This window comes from Diachasmimorpha longicaudata, chromosome 14 (assembly GCF_034640455.1).
Source record: "Diachasmimorpha longicaudata isolate KC_UGA_2023 chromosome 14, iyDiaLong2, whole genome shotgun sequence".
Lineage (NCBI taxonomy): Eukaryota > Metazoa > Arthropoda > Insecta > Hymenoptera > Braconidae > Diachasmimorpha > Diachasmimorpha longicaudata.
Window position 1 is genome coordinate 5,275,257 of NC_087238.1, and position 13,046 is coordinate 5,288,302.

At 37.5% G+C, this 13,046-nt stretch overlaps 2 protein-coding genes across 3 annotated transcripts in view; one reads left to right on the forward strand and one right to left on the reverse strand.

The window, feature by feature from the left end:
- LOC135169333 (opioid-binding protein/cell adhesion molecule homolog) overlaps positions 1 to 10,289 on the forward strand; it is a 45,661-nt gene extending 35,372 nt beyond the window's left edge. The window contains exons 3-10 of the mRNA XM_064134239.1: positions 207 to 414; positions 626 to 784; positions 2,778 to 2,906; positions 3,400 to 3,537; positions 5,816 to 5,977; positions 7,852 to 7,929; positions 7,999 to 8,100; positions 8,750 to 10,289. Coding sequence (XP_063990309.1) covers positions 207 to 414; positions 626 to 784; positions 2,778 to 2,906; positions 3,400 to 3,537; positions 5,816 to 5,977; positions 7,852 to 7,929; positions 7,999 to 8,100; positions 8,750 to 8,928 — 1,155 coding nt within the window. The 3' untranslated portion in view covers positions 8,929 to 10,289. The remainder of the gene's footprint in view (positions 1 to 206; positions 415 to 625; positions 785 to 2,777; positions 2,907 to 3,399; positions 3,538 to 5,815; positions 5,978 to 7,851; positions 7,930 to 7,998; positions 8,101 to 8,749) is intronic.
- Positions 10,290 to 10,974: 685 nt separating this feature from the next.
- The window catches only part of LOC135169334 (opioid-binding protein/cell adhesion molecule homolog), a 97,309-nt gene continuing 95,237 nt past the window's right edge, over positions 10,975 to 13,046 (reverse strand). For both annotated transcript variants that reach the window (XM_064134240.1, XM_064134241.1), the window contains one exon: positions 10,975 to 13,020. In XM_064134240.1, the coding sequence (XP_063990310.1) occupies positions 12,857 to 13,020 (164 nt within the window). In that variant the 3' untranslated portion in view covers positions 10,975 to 12,856. The remainder of the gene's footprint in view (positions 13,021 to 13,046) is intronic.

The window sequence follows — 13,046 nt, forward strand, 5'->3', positions numbered from 1 at the left end:
ACGGTAGCAAATACCCTCCCCTAACTGTAAGCAGACCGATTCCCATGATCAGCGTGTACACCTCCGAAGGGGTTGAGCATCCACTTTCGTGACAGTGGCTGTCACATAAAAGGATTACAGTTTGATAGTAATGGGTACATTGATAGCTGTCATTGTGATAATATGAAGGTGCAACAACAATGACAAGTCAAATAAATATTTTTCAGGTTGCCTGGCTGCAAGTCAACACTCAGACTATTTTGACAATAGCTGTTCACGTAATTACGAAGAACCACAGGATAGCAGTGACACACAGTGATCACCGAGCCTGGTATTTGCATATAAAGGACGTCAGGGAGAGCGATCAAGGGGACTACATGTGTCAAATTAATACTGATCCAATGTTGAGTCAAGTTGGACGTCTCAAAGTTGTTGGTAACTCATAAATTACTTGACTTTCTTGTGACTAGAGACTTCCAATGAAGAAATATTTTACCCCTCGATTTGGACACCCCAGACCCTGGATGACCCAGCTCTGGAATTCTAATGAACCCTCAGAATAAATTTTCCATCCCATTGTTTTGAATAACAGTAATTTTATCAAGAGCACAATGAAAATTTTCACGAACTCATTACAATATTTCAGTGCCCCCTGACATTCTTGATTATCCAACCAGCACTGATATGGTGGTGAGAGAGGGCAGCAATGTAAGTCTTCGTTGTGCAGCAAATGGATCCCCAGCGCCCAATATCACTTGGAAACGTGAATCTGGTGAAAAGATAGTACTTGCTACTGATGAGGAAGGTAAACTATGAATTAACGACCGAGGGTTTTGTATTTTCTGTTGTGATGTACACAATAAGGGCATTTGTTCATAATAAATGCACGAACTGCCAACAGTCTGTCAATTAAACTTGGACAATGCGAATATTTCGAGGTTTATTATGTGGTGGGAGGTTGAAGAGTTGGATATAAAACTCATCAGTAATTTGACCTGTTGCATTGCAATTTCTGATAAAAGAGTCCCTAGGCCCAAAAAATAATTTATTTGAATTAAATAAATTTTAATTGAATGGGGTAAATGAATCGTTTAAATTGACCGAATCGAATAATAAAATAAGGAAAATGTAAAGTCAATGCTCTACTGTTTTATCAATTCATATTTTCCTGCAAGATGCATTCACCAACGTATCTGGGGCATGATAAAAGGTTCTTGAGTCCCTCTTATTGTGAAGTTTCTCAACTCTTGAGGCCTATCAGATACGCCAGACTCGGAGTAAACACAATGCACCTATAGAACTTGTTGCTCGTAACACTCGAGTCATTGAACCAACCGAGGTAATTGCTATATCCAGCTACTCGTTAAACAAAAGGGACCCCCCGAGGCCTTCAACGATGCTTACAGCAGCGTGATACATTCAGAATTCAATTGATATCCCCTGAAAATTTTGATTGCAACAAACAGTAACGATTGATGCGAATGATTCATCCTCATCAACTTCTCCAAAGCTCATTCATTCATTCACCATGAATACTGATCCTGAAATTCCAAACTGAGAACTATTTTCCTGGGGGAGTTTTCGTGATGAAAAGGGCAGAGAAGCTCTCGCGATTTTTTCATGCTTGAAAAAGTCGGCTTTTAGTTGGCAAACGAAGATACAGACCATTATACATGAGGATTTTCGCTCAGCTGATTCAGCACATGCTGACCACATTCCTTTTACCTCTGGTTCTCGAGAAAATTCTCTTCGAGTTGTCACTCGAGCTCCTCCATTCTCCTTATTCAATTCGCGAAAAAAATCCACCCCTCGCAAACGCAAAAAAAATGATATTCAACAGAAAAAAAAATTACTTCCAAAAATTCCCTCGATCCAATTAAAAATTTCACGCCCTCAATCCCAAACGTTTTCTCTCCCCTTCGCCCCTACGTCACCCTTTGAATTCAATCATTTACCTCTCCACCCTCGGATGCTGCGATAAGCTGTTACGAAGGCTCCCAACTATAGTTATGATTAATCGTAATAATTACCCTCTCGCGCAACAATAAACCCGAAAAACCTTTCGACCCAAATCTCCCTCTTCTCACCGTTCCCCTCATCCCCCACCACCCTCACCAATTTATCACTGGATATCCTGGCTATCATATTATCAAATATTCCATAGGTGACTCATGATCATCCCCACAATTTTTTATCCCCTTTTGTTTCACTCCGTTCAATTCCCACTGGTCCTGCGAAAATTTCACCCCCTGATTTATTGTTATGATCAGAGCTGTGATTGTATGATATTATTGCTTTTGCGTTTATCAGAGGGTACGGGTGGAGGCGAGATGAATGGATTAAATAGTTTTTACCTCTCAGGTCAGTGATAATAGATATGACAGAGCTTTCACAACTACACTCGAAAGCTCCATTAAAGTTTCCCATTCACTCATTCCATTTGAATTTTCCCGGGGAGGGTGAGCAGGGTAATTGATTAATTTCGGTTTGTGACGTTGATCGGAGAAGTTCCTCACACAGGAGCTGATTACACCGACAAAGGATTTCTGTGGTTCCCTTTGCGGGATCCGAGGAACACATCACTGTAGCAATTACCTCATAATTATTATTGCAATCGTAATTACGATATAATTGAATAGAGTCAACTGGATATTTGTTAATAACTAATGAATGGCCATCTGGAGAACCCGGGTTTGATGCTCCTTTGGAATAAAATAATTTTTTTTTCTAATTCTAATTTATTTAAAAATATTTAATTCCTGAAGACTTATCGCTCCCCAATTCTCCCTTAATTTCAGTCACGAGTGTTAATGGGGTTTTTCTAAACATCACGAGGGTAAATCGCCTTCACATGGGCGCTTACCTCTGCATAGCCTCCAACGGTGTGCCCCCAACAGTCAGCAAGAGAATAATGCTCATCGTTCACTGTGAGTATATTCAGCCCCTTCACGTCTTTAATTGTCAAAATGACCACTTACCTCAGCAGAATTCACATCATCACCCGGGGAAAAGGGCCTGGGATATAGAGAAAAAAAAAACTAGAAATGGAGGCGTAAAAAAAAATGTGATTGGCCATCGTCGGACGCTTCGTTGACTATACCACTGCCAAGAAAACGTGTAACGACCCCGTTGGGAGGCTCTGAGGATAACTGAGGGCTCACTCTACTATTTTTATTTATAGATCGATTTCTCATCGTTTGCCAAACGTCAACGCTTTTTATCTCTCTTGTCTCTATCACCCCCACCCTCTCTCACCCCCGCGAGTCTTCCACCAATCGCCCCTTCTCGTTTCCTCGATTTCGTTGTCTTTCGGGGGTTTCAGATGCGGGAGAGACCAACATTTATAACACTATGATTTTAAAATGTTGATAGTGATCCCTCGCCATTTTTTTTCTGGTTAATTAATTTTTTTTTCTTCAGTTCCACCGATGATCATGATTCAGAATCAGTTAGTGGGGGCTGAGGAGGGTTCGCAGACAACTCTAGAGTGTCATTTTGAGGCCTTTCCGAAGTCAATCAATTATTGGACGAGACAGAATGACGATATCATATCGAATGGTGAGTAGATATTTTTTTTGCCTGACGATGGCTGACTAATTAAAAATTTACTACTTTTTCCGCTCGATCTCTCCATATGAAGAGAAATTTGGAAAATTAGTTAGAGATCCTCCGTCTTGACAGATAACGGAGCAAAACTGGTCAGTTGTTTGTAGTGTCAGTGCGACATGTAGCTTAAAAATAAATTTTCACGAAACTCAATAGCAATTAATTGGAGCAGTTGGGCATCTATACAATCCACATGGACAATTAAGCCTTGTACAATCGGAAGTCGATGTTGTAGTGCAGATTAATAAATCACTGTTGTCACCGTTAATACCCTTGAATTCTCCAGTGGTTGAACGAATGAGAGGGAGGCAGGGAGTAATAACATCCGGGATAACGTGCCACCCCGTTCGGTGTTCGCTTTTCCCACCCCTTTCTCACTGCAGATGCAACAAGAACACCTCCAGTTGCGTATTATGCAGATGCCGATGCGGTTGGTTAATTAGACAGAGTCTGAACTCTAGTTGTGGCCCGATAGTACTGCAGCTGAGTGGAAAAATCAATTCAGAATTGTTTCAGTAGTTGGGGAGAGGGAAATTAGTGAGCCAGTGATCAATGAGAATGGCGAGGGGTTCGATAAAATTGACCGGTTTTAAAGTAAAATATTCCTCAACTTTTCAAATACGATTTATCCGCAACTTTTAATGGATTTTGCGATGGAAAAGTGAATTGTTAAATAACTGTCAGTCCATGCACGAGGCAGTGGCAGTGGCTGTCAGTCAGACCGAACTTGTTCGATCCACTTTCACAGTAATAAAAAAATAGAAATACTTTTTATGGCGGTTGTGTAACGATTCGAGAATAGCGAGAGGTCCGATAATATTTTTTTTCTCATTTTCAATTGAACACCCCTCGTTAGCAGTTATGATAACGTATCAAGTGATAACCCGCTGTACTCACTGTCCACTCTACGTCACTAATACCTTCACCAGGGGGCTAATGGCAATTAAATGATTCCGTGTTACGTGAGTGCTGATTCGTGAAATAATTAAATTGTTTATAGATTTTTAAATCGATGGAACGGTCGGACGGTAAAAAAAATGAATCGTAAAAAGGGAGAGAATGAACAGAGTTTAAACGTGATGGCTGTCACCCGCATGTGACCCTTTTCTCCTTGGAATATCGTGGTGGTAGTGCCAAGGGTATAAAAGCGAGTATAATCCAAGAATTACGAGTTAAGTTTTTGCACGAAAATATTCGCGACTGAAGCCCTGTTTTTACTGCTCTAATTTCTTTCTCTGATGAAATAAATTAAAATAAATAATTTTTGAAAATGGAGATTTGAGAAAATATTGATATAATTTTCAGTCCTCGACTTTTCAGCGCGACATTCTGTCGTCAATGAAATTCAGCCGATGGGGATGAGAAACATTCTCGAAGGGGTGAGACACCCATCCCTTGTGTGCTTAGATCGTAGTTCAACGTCGTTAAAGTTTTTCATCTTCTTTTCAAACTTTAAGCCGATGAAAGTTTTTCTTTCGTTTGCCGGAGTCCATACTTAATGGTTATACCAGTGAATCGGCAAAACCACTGCCACCCCACCCCCACTCACACCCCATAAATGCATTCAGCTCTGGGTTATTTTCCCGCAGAAAAGTTTTCTGTCTCAGAAAATCCTTGAAATACTTCTCACTGCGTTTTTCGGGGAATCATTATGATAATAATAATGCGTAAATCAAGTGTTTTAAAGTTCCCGAGAGGCCGTTTGATTTGTTGGGGTGACTCCACAATTTTTAAAAATTAAATATAAAATTCTGCTGTGTTCTACTTTGACGTTCACTCATATCTTAATTTTTCCCTGTTTATATCACCTCGAAACACAAGATACACAAGTGATGTATTACACAAACGGTAAAAGAACACGTTCCAAACGTTTTCAGTAATAACACAGTTACCAGTAACCACTTATGTATTTTATCCACGTACTAGAGCCAAGCACACCTCCCCCCCAACCCTCACCCCTGCAAAGGCAAAAGAAAATTCGATGTAGTCGACTCGATACAAGCGAGATTCAGCAGAGGGTTTTTTCGTTTCTCCTCGAACTGTCCATATTTCTCCCTCACCCCTTGTACTCACCCCTTGTACTCTCAATGATTCTCCCGGCACTTGACAATTTCTAGTATTCACTTTTCCAACTTCTGTATTTTTCTTATGAAAAATGGAAATGACTTTTCCGACGGATTTTCGGTGGATAAATTATTCACTGAATTTTAAATTGAATTTATATTTTCAGGAGAAAAATATGAAGCCTCGATGTCAGACAATCTCCACGTCGATGCATACAAAGTTCATATGAGTCTGACGATAAAAGAAATTGGACCGGATGACTATGGAATTTATAAATGTTTATCCAAAAATTCACTCGGCACCACCGATGGAAGTATCAAACTATACAGTGAGTTGTTATTTTAGGGAGGGATAATTATAAAGTTCTGGGAGGATCATAAAGACGATTTTACAGATTAATAGTTATGGTTGAATATATTCGGTAGGTAAATGAATAAATAATATAATTTTCCGTTACTTGCTGGCTCTATCTCCTTCCCAGGGAAACTCTTGTTCCCGTCTCGTCTACATTCTCGTCCTTGGAAAAAAGACAGTAAAAGTTGGAAGAGAAAACATTTAATTTTGTACATTTCCCCTGCGATCCATTTTTTCGTCTCAAAGCTGAAGGCATCGTAATGAAATCCCTCGGAAATAAAGCTAAACTCTCGTCTCCATTCGTTGGATTTTCCTCTAGTGTCAGTAAAGATAAAAATAATGTCCTCTGAGGCATGACGAAGTGAGTACTTGTTCCGTCAACTCTTCCTCAGGAACAATATCAACAGCAGGATATCGAGTCTGGGGAAGATAAACAATTCTGAGATAGAAAAATAGACATGAAATGTATCATCGCATTGAAGTTATGCCAGTAAATAGAATAGAGAGAAAAATCTGTTAAAAAATACTGTTGCCAGGTATTAGAACCGAAATTTGCATTACAAAATGTCAGAGTCTTTAATTTTTTATTTAACGTTGAACGCAAAATTTAGAAAAATCTTTTTCAAAATTCCTATCAGTCAATTTATTTTATCGTGCCTTCCTTCATTTTTTTACTGTACCACACAGCAATTTTTATCGGAATTACAATATAAAATTTATCCAAATTTTTTGTCCATGTCTTCATGCACTTGATCTAGGGATATTCCTTACTGAGAATTCACAGTCGTCGTTTACCCACATAAATCTCAACTAATTTAGTAAAGTTTAGTGCCTTCGGCTAATTCTGAGGTAGCAACAGCTGGTTCATCTCGCAATGGTTGGGCTCCCGGTAATATGCCAGGGTACATTCTGTTGGCTTCTGCCTCAGCGATGGTACAATGTCTGCCATGTTATCTTCATGTATTTTCCTACTTCCATTTGCTCAGGACTTCCAGTCGTGGTTGTGAAAATATTTTTACGAGTTTCTGCCTTTTCTCCAGAAATTATTTGACATTACAATTATGTAATGGAGTGGAATATTTTTCAACTAATGACCCTCTCTATCACTCAATTCCTTAATTACCTTCTATCATCATGTTCAGTGATCAGTACCGACATTTTGCCATTGGACTCGTGGTCATGCCCCTAATTTCTCCGGTGCTTGATCAATCCATTAATTATCCAATTTAATTACATTTCAATGATCTATTAATATGCGTAGCTAATGGATAATACATTATTTTGAAGGGATAGAAAGGTATCGGAAGGGATAGACCTGGCGACGACGTTTGTTACCCCCATGACTGGGTTTTAAATCGATACTTGGACACGACGATCATGTCATTCAACTTTATTCCCTGTCGATTTATCTTGGAAGAGCCCTCTAGGTTTTACTGACTCACAGGGCCCCGGGTAAACGTCACCTTAACCCTTATCATACAGAAGGAAGGGACGAGTTGGTCGATTTATTTCGTGTCGAATGCATTTTTCAAATCGTGATCCTCCGGTGATTCGTTCATCTTGAGTCGTCCGGGTGTTATTTTTTGGTGATTCGATGAAGGGAAAAACACTCGAAGGGCTTCCGAAGGGTAATGGAGTTTTTTCGGGAAATATTGTTCTGTTTGTACGGAATATTGTTTTCTATGAAATATTACGACTGGAGAATATAAAAAATGATAAATAAATAACTTAATAAAGACACTTTTAAATAGTTTACGTTGAATACACTTTTTGGATGATTTTCTGACAATTATTATCATTTATTTACTTTGTTAGGTATGTTGAGGTAATTAAAATTCATTTTTTTAGGAATTGATACCCCAACGACCACCCCAACCACAACCACAACAACAACAACAACACGGCTTCCACCACCCACCATAAAAGGTGCGTTAAAATGCAAAAAGTGAAGGAAATAATTAATTGAGGTCTGTCATTATCTGTAAATGTTTACAGTTGAGAATAAAAGGAGAACTCGACCAAAATCGAGTGCCACTATTGCCCCGAGTTTCAACGAATTCCTCGATACATCGAAATCCACCGCCAATGAGAAACGAGGTGAATAATTTAATCACCTATCAATTAATCGACTGTATCAACCTAATGATCGGTGATTCATTCAATTTCATAGTTTGCCTATTAATTATTGGAGTAATTCTAGGGCAACTGCCATCATATCGCAATAACATATCGTAACTCGCAGCCAATGAGCTGAATAAAGTCGAGAGTAACGAAGTTGCTGTATATCGAAATTACGTACAATGAATTCAATTACTAATAGAGTGTATTTAGAAGCAGAGAATTTCATGAAAATCTGGGTATGAAAATCGCAACAGAGGGAGAGCGGAAAATGGTACGACTTTTACCGGGAAATCAAAATTCGGAGCACAAGAAAAGTTTGGAATTTCAGACTGCAGCTCCATTCAGCTCACGAAACTTTTGTTTATGTAATTGAGGATATGATTTAAAGAGTTTTCATTTCCTTTTGTAAATTAGGGAGCGTTATTTTCATTCAATTACTCACCAATTTTTTATTTTCAAGTTTATTCGAAAGTTTTTTTTATTTAATTAGTTATTTATGGGGATAAAAGGGGCGACTCAAGATTGGATTAAAGTCAGGTTTTATAATGTAATTCTTTGGAGACTCGAAACATTACAATTTCGACGGAAATTTCTAATTATTCTCATCAAAATTAATTTTCCACAGGCGCCCAATTAATGGAGAGGCCCAGCACCGATGCAAAAACGGAGAGAAAAGGTAATGGCGAGACAATACAGCCTGACAAAACAGCACAATCGATGCCATCGAAAAGTGCAGCGATTCTATCATTCACGTACTCGAATGCAGTTGTCTTTACAATACTATTGACTGTATTTTTATGGTGATTAGTTCAGTGGAAAAATTAATATTAATTCTGGAGTCAAAAGAAATGGGAAATAATCCTTTGCATTTTTTCCTACTGATTTTCCAACGGAAAAATATTTCGTTCCTTTGTGCAGGACTATACGAGAAAGTCTAAGGGTTAAAATTATTTCTCCCTTTCTTGATTAATTATCTGAGGCGGTAATTAATAAATTACGTTATGGGAATGTGAATGTGAATTTATGAACTGTGTGATCACATTTTATTTATTTCGGAAATTTTATTGGTGAGAGGAATTTTTCATCGCAACGCGGAAAAAGGCGACTAACGCACGAGAGGAAGAAACTCTCGGAATAATAAAATCCACAATTGTTATAATAATAAAACGAAAGTAGTTGTACATTCCTCACAATCAATGTGCTAACGATCTTCTGTAAATACTATGATAAAAACAATTGGAGTATTAATTATAGTCCGGTTATTAAATCGATTTGTAAATACGAGAATCGTCGTTAAGATAATTAATTAGCGTTAATGAAGTTGCATAACCCCTCGAGGCTCCCTTGAATGAATTGTAAATATAAATCGTATGCTTTACTCAATTATTAATATACGATTTATCGGGAGAGATTAATTTCCGATTCATGAGAATCATCGCCATCACAGCCATTACTCGATGTTATGAAAGTGTCGATTTTGTAAATAATTAATTGAAATTAATGGTGAAAAAGTCAATCAATGGTAATTGATGAGTAGCGAGGTCTTTTTGGTTATTGACACAGTCTGAAGCTTTAAATTTTAACAAATTCCACTGAAATACAGAAAAATAAAAAAAACCTCACTTGTGATCTCGTGTAATCCATTTAATTAATTAAATTAGCTTTCAGTGTTCACCGAAATCACGATAAATACATGTAAATATTCATATTGATCCAACGCGTTCAGTTTATTCATTTACATAACGAGGGAGGATTTTATTACCACGTTTATACCCAATTATCAGACAAATATTTTATTTGGGAAGTTCATTCTGATTCGAAATAATCCGAAATCTTCTGATCTTTTGAAAATTTTCGAATGTGTCTACCCATTCATGTTTCTATTCCACTTCATTATGAATGAATAGTGTACATGTGTCAACAGGTTTAGTGATTTTCGTAGAAAAATCATAGATAAATTAATGCGATAGTCTACAACTACGAAATAAGTCATTTTTAATGAACAAAAAGAGAATGACTGAAAAACAACAAGAAATTGTAAAATATTTTGGCCATCGATGATGTCTGCTCGATGTACATAAACAAATTATAAATACACGTTTACTCGTTGTAATGTATAAATAATAAGAACTTTCTGTACAAAAATGTGGTCTTATGGATTATTCAGTGCCACGATAATTTAATGTTTCTTTCTACATTCAACGATATTTTAACAACAATGTAACTGCTCTGAGGGGGAGGGGGGTTGTAAATGGAAGAACTGAAAGATGGATATGATCGTGAAATGGTCAGTGCATCATTGTATATGTATTTATTTTGTTTGTAGCCCCGTGGATAATTAATAATTATCATTTTAATTTTGTCGATGATGCTGTCCGGAAAAAATCGTCTTTTTTAATTGAAATGGAGTTAGTTTTGTAGGAATTCGTTTGTAGATCATTAATATAAAGATTTGCTCGTTTGTACATACCATAATTACCGAATTCAATCAAATATAAATTGTGTTTACTCCCGCTCCAATTTATTTTCGATGGTGGCGCCACGGTCGATTTTGGTGAGTGGTGTCTCTCGCCGTTGACAGATGATTGCTCTTCGCAAAATGAACCAATTCTACTGTTCGTAGTAGGTTTGTAGCCGTTTGTAGTGAGCTCCAAATGTTTCGGTAGTTGCAAATTTATTTTTAAATAAATAGTGTGAGTAGTGCCCTCTGTGTGTCACGGGTGGAACTCTCACGCCTCCAGGGTATCTGAAAGTGGGGAACTCTGTGTACCGCGAGCGGAACCCGCACACCTCACAGTATCAGTGAGTGGCGACCTCTGTGTGCCACAGGCGGAAAACAGTAAATATTGGTTCCAATATACATATTTTTATTTACATCTTAGCGCTTAGTTGTTGTACAAATATAATAGTGTATTCGTATGAATGTATAATCATAATTATCAATAATCTTTTCGTACATAAGCAAAATTGTGGTCATAAGGTCTTTGAAATTCCTGCAACCGACATTGCCGAACGAGCTCGATTGGAAATTTCAATTGTAATTTGATTTTTCGAGTTTTCTAAATGAATAATTGCAGGGCAGAAGCCTTGGTCTCTACTGCACATCAAAAATCAATAGTTTTTCTTACTCATTACTGACCCTATCCTGAAAAATTAAGCGTAGTAGCACAATAAATGTTCTCTACAACCAATAACACATTTAAGGGCTCATTTGTCAACTAGATACTGCAATTATAATCCGTTATAAATTGCAAATTCGTGACATATTTTTCCGCCAATATCTTTTCCACTTGGAGATTTATTCATAAGCAGCTGGTCTTAAATTAAAAACTCGACGGAAATTCAATTAAAAAATAAGTGAAACTCATTCCGAATAATTCAATTTGTCAATTACAGACTGAGAAAATCACTCGTGAAAAAAAAACTGTTAAAAATAATTGTTGTTAGCAAGGAATGTATAGACGAGTCTATATTTTTACAAAGCGTATTTCAAGTTCTTTTCATTCATCCACTCATCACACCAAAATGACTCGACACAAAGGGGGTGGGGCGTAGGGGATGAAAAATAAATACATTAACCATTGAGAATAATTGTCCCCCAATTCGTCAGGGAGTGAATACAATTCAATTTTTATATCTCCCATCTTTTATCGTATCAGGGCAGATGCAGTGGTACGTGAATGGCCCCTTAGACACTTCTATCAGTGAATTCTCTTAATCTGACCAGCCCCTTGAACCTCATAGCTCACCCCTCGCCCCAAATTTCGATAATTCACGCATGAACGATCACTTTATTTCTCGATTTCTCAACAGTGGTACTCCATGGTGAATTCATTCGCCAGACATCGGGGATTCTAACGGTGGAATTAACATAAATCTATTAAATAATAAGAGTACATGAATTCATATAATTTATAGGTTTAAAAGAGGTATTTTAGAACATTGATTCACTCACGCAGACGACACATAAATTATTTTCGTGTTTTTATGTATTTCTACTGTACATTAATTAATTATTCCGAGGGATATTGCACTTGTTTCAACAATGATTGATTTATTTTATACCTCATGCCAAAGAGATATTTAAGTGAGCAGACATAATTCCTCACCAAAAAGGCAACTTAAAAAAAATCCAATCATTGGCGAAAATTCGTACACATACCCCTCGCCTTCGATTCCCCCTGGTTATTTCCTCGATTTTATATAGAATTTCACATTTTTGCGCGCACTGAATTTAATATATTTCTTATTTACACATTTCGAGTATCGTAGCACATCTTAAAGCTTTCATAAAACTGTATTTATTACACAAAAATTGTAATTTCCACTCGACCCCCAGTCAGTCTTTGTTTATTATTCAAATCGAAAAGTTAACCATTTTATCCTTTCAAAAAATGTATAATCATACTATTATTTCTCTGGAAAATGATGATGACGAAATGAACAGTTTTTTTTGAACTTCTATCTCCTGAATATCCATTTTTTTACTCAACGATGAAGAAATTTGACAATTTATTTGAAAAAATCTTTTTCATTATCCCTCGCCTCTGACTGGAGATGACAATAGATTCCCTTGGCAGTGAAAACAGAGTGGATTTTGAATTCATAGATATCATCTGGAAAAGTTTCAATTTAACCCTTTAACTCGTGTTTCCTAAAGATCATTCAAGATGAAGATACGGTTTGTCGGTGGGTCTGAAGGGACGAGGGGAATGAAGGGGGGCTCATCCACTCAGGCGGGATGAAGGGCCTGGAGCTGAAGATGGTGATGAAAGCAAAGTACCAATGCAACTGCTACGATTGCCAGACTCGCACTGCACTTTGCCGCTGACGTACCAGAATCTTCGTAATCTTCCTCGTCATTGCTGTTATCCTTTCTACCTCGTAGTTTCAAGTCTGGAAAGTAGAGTTCAACGCTTTCA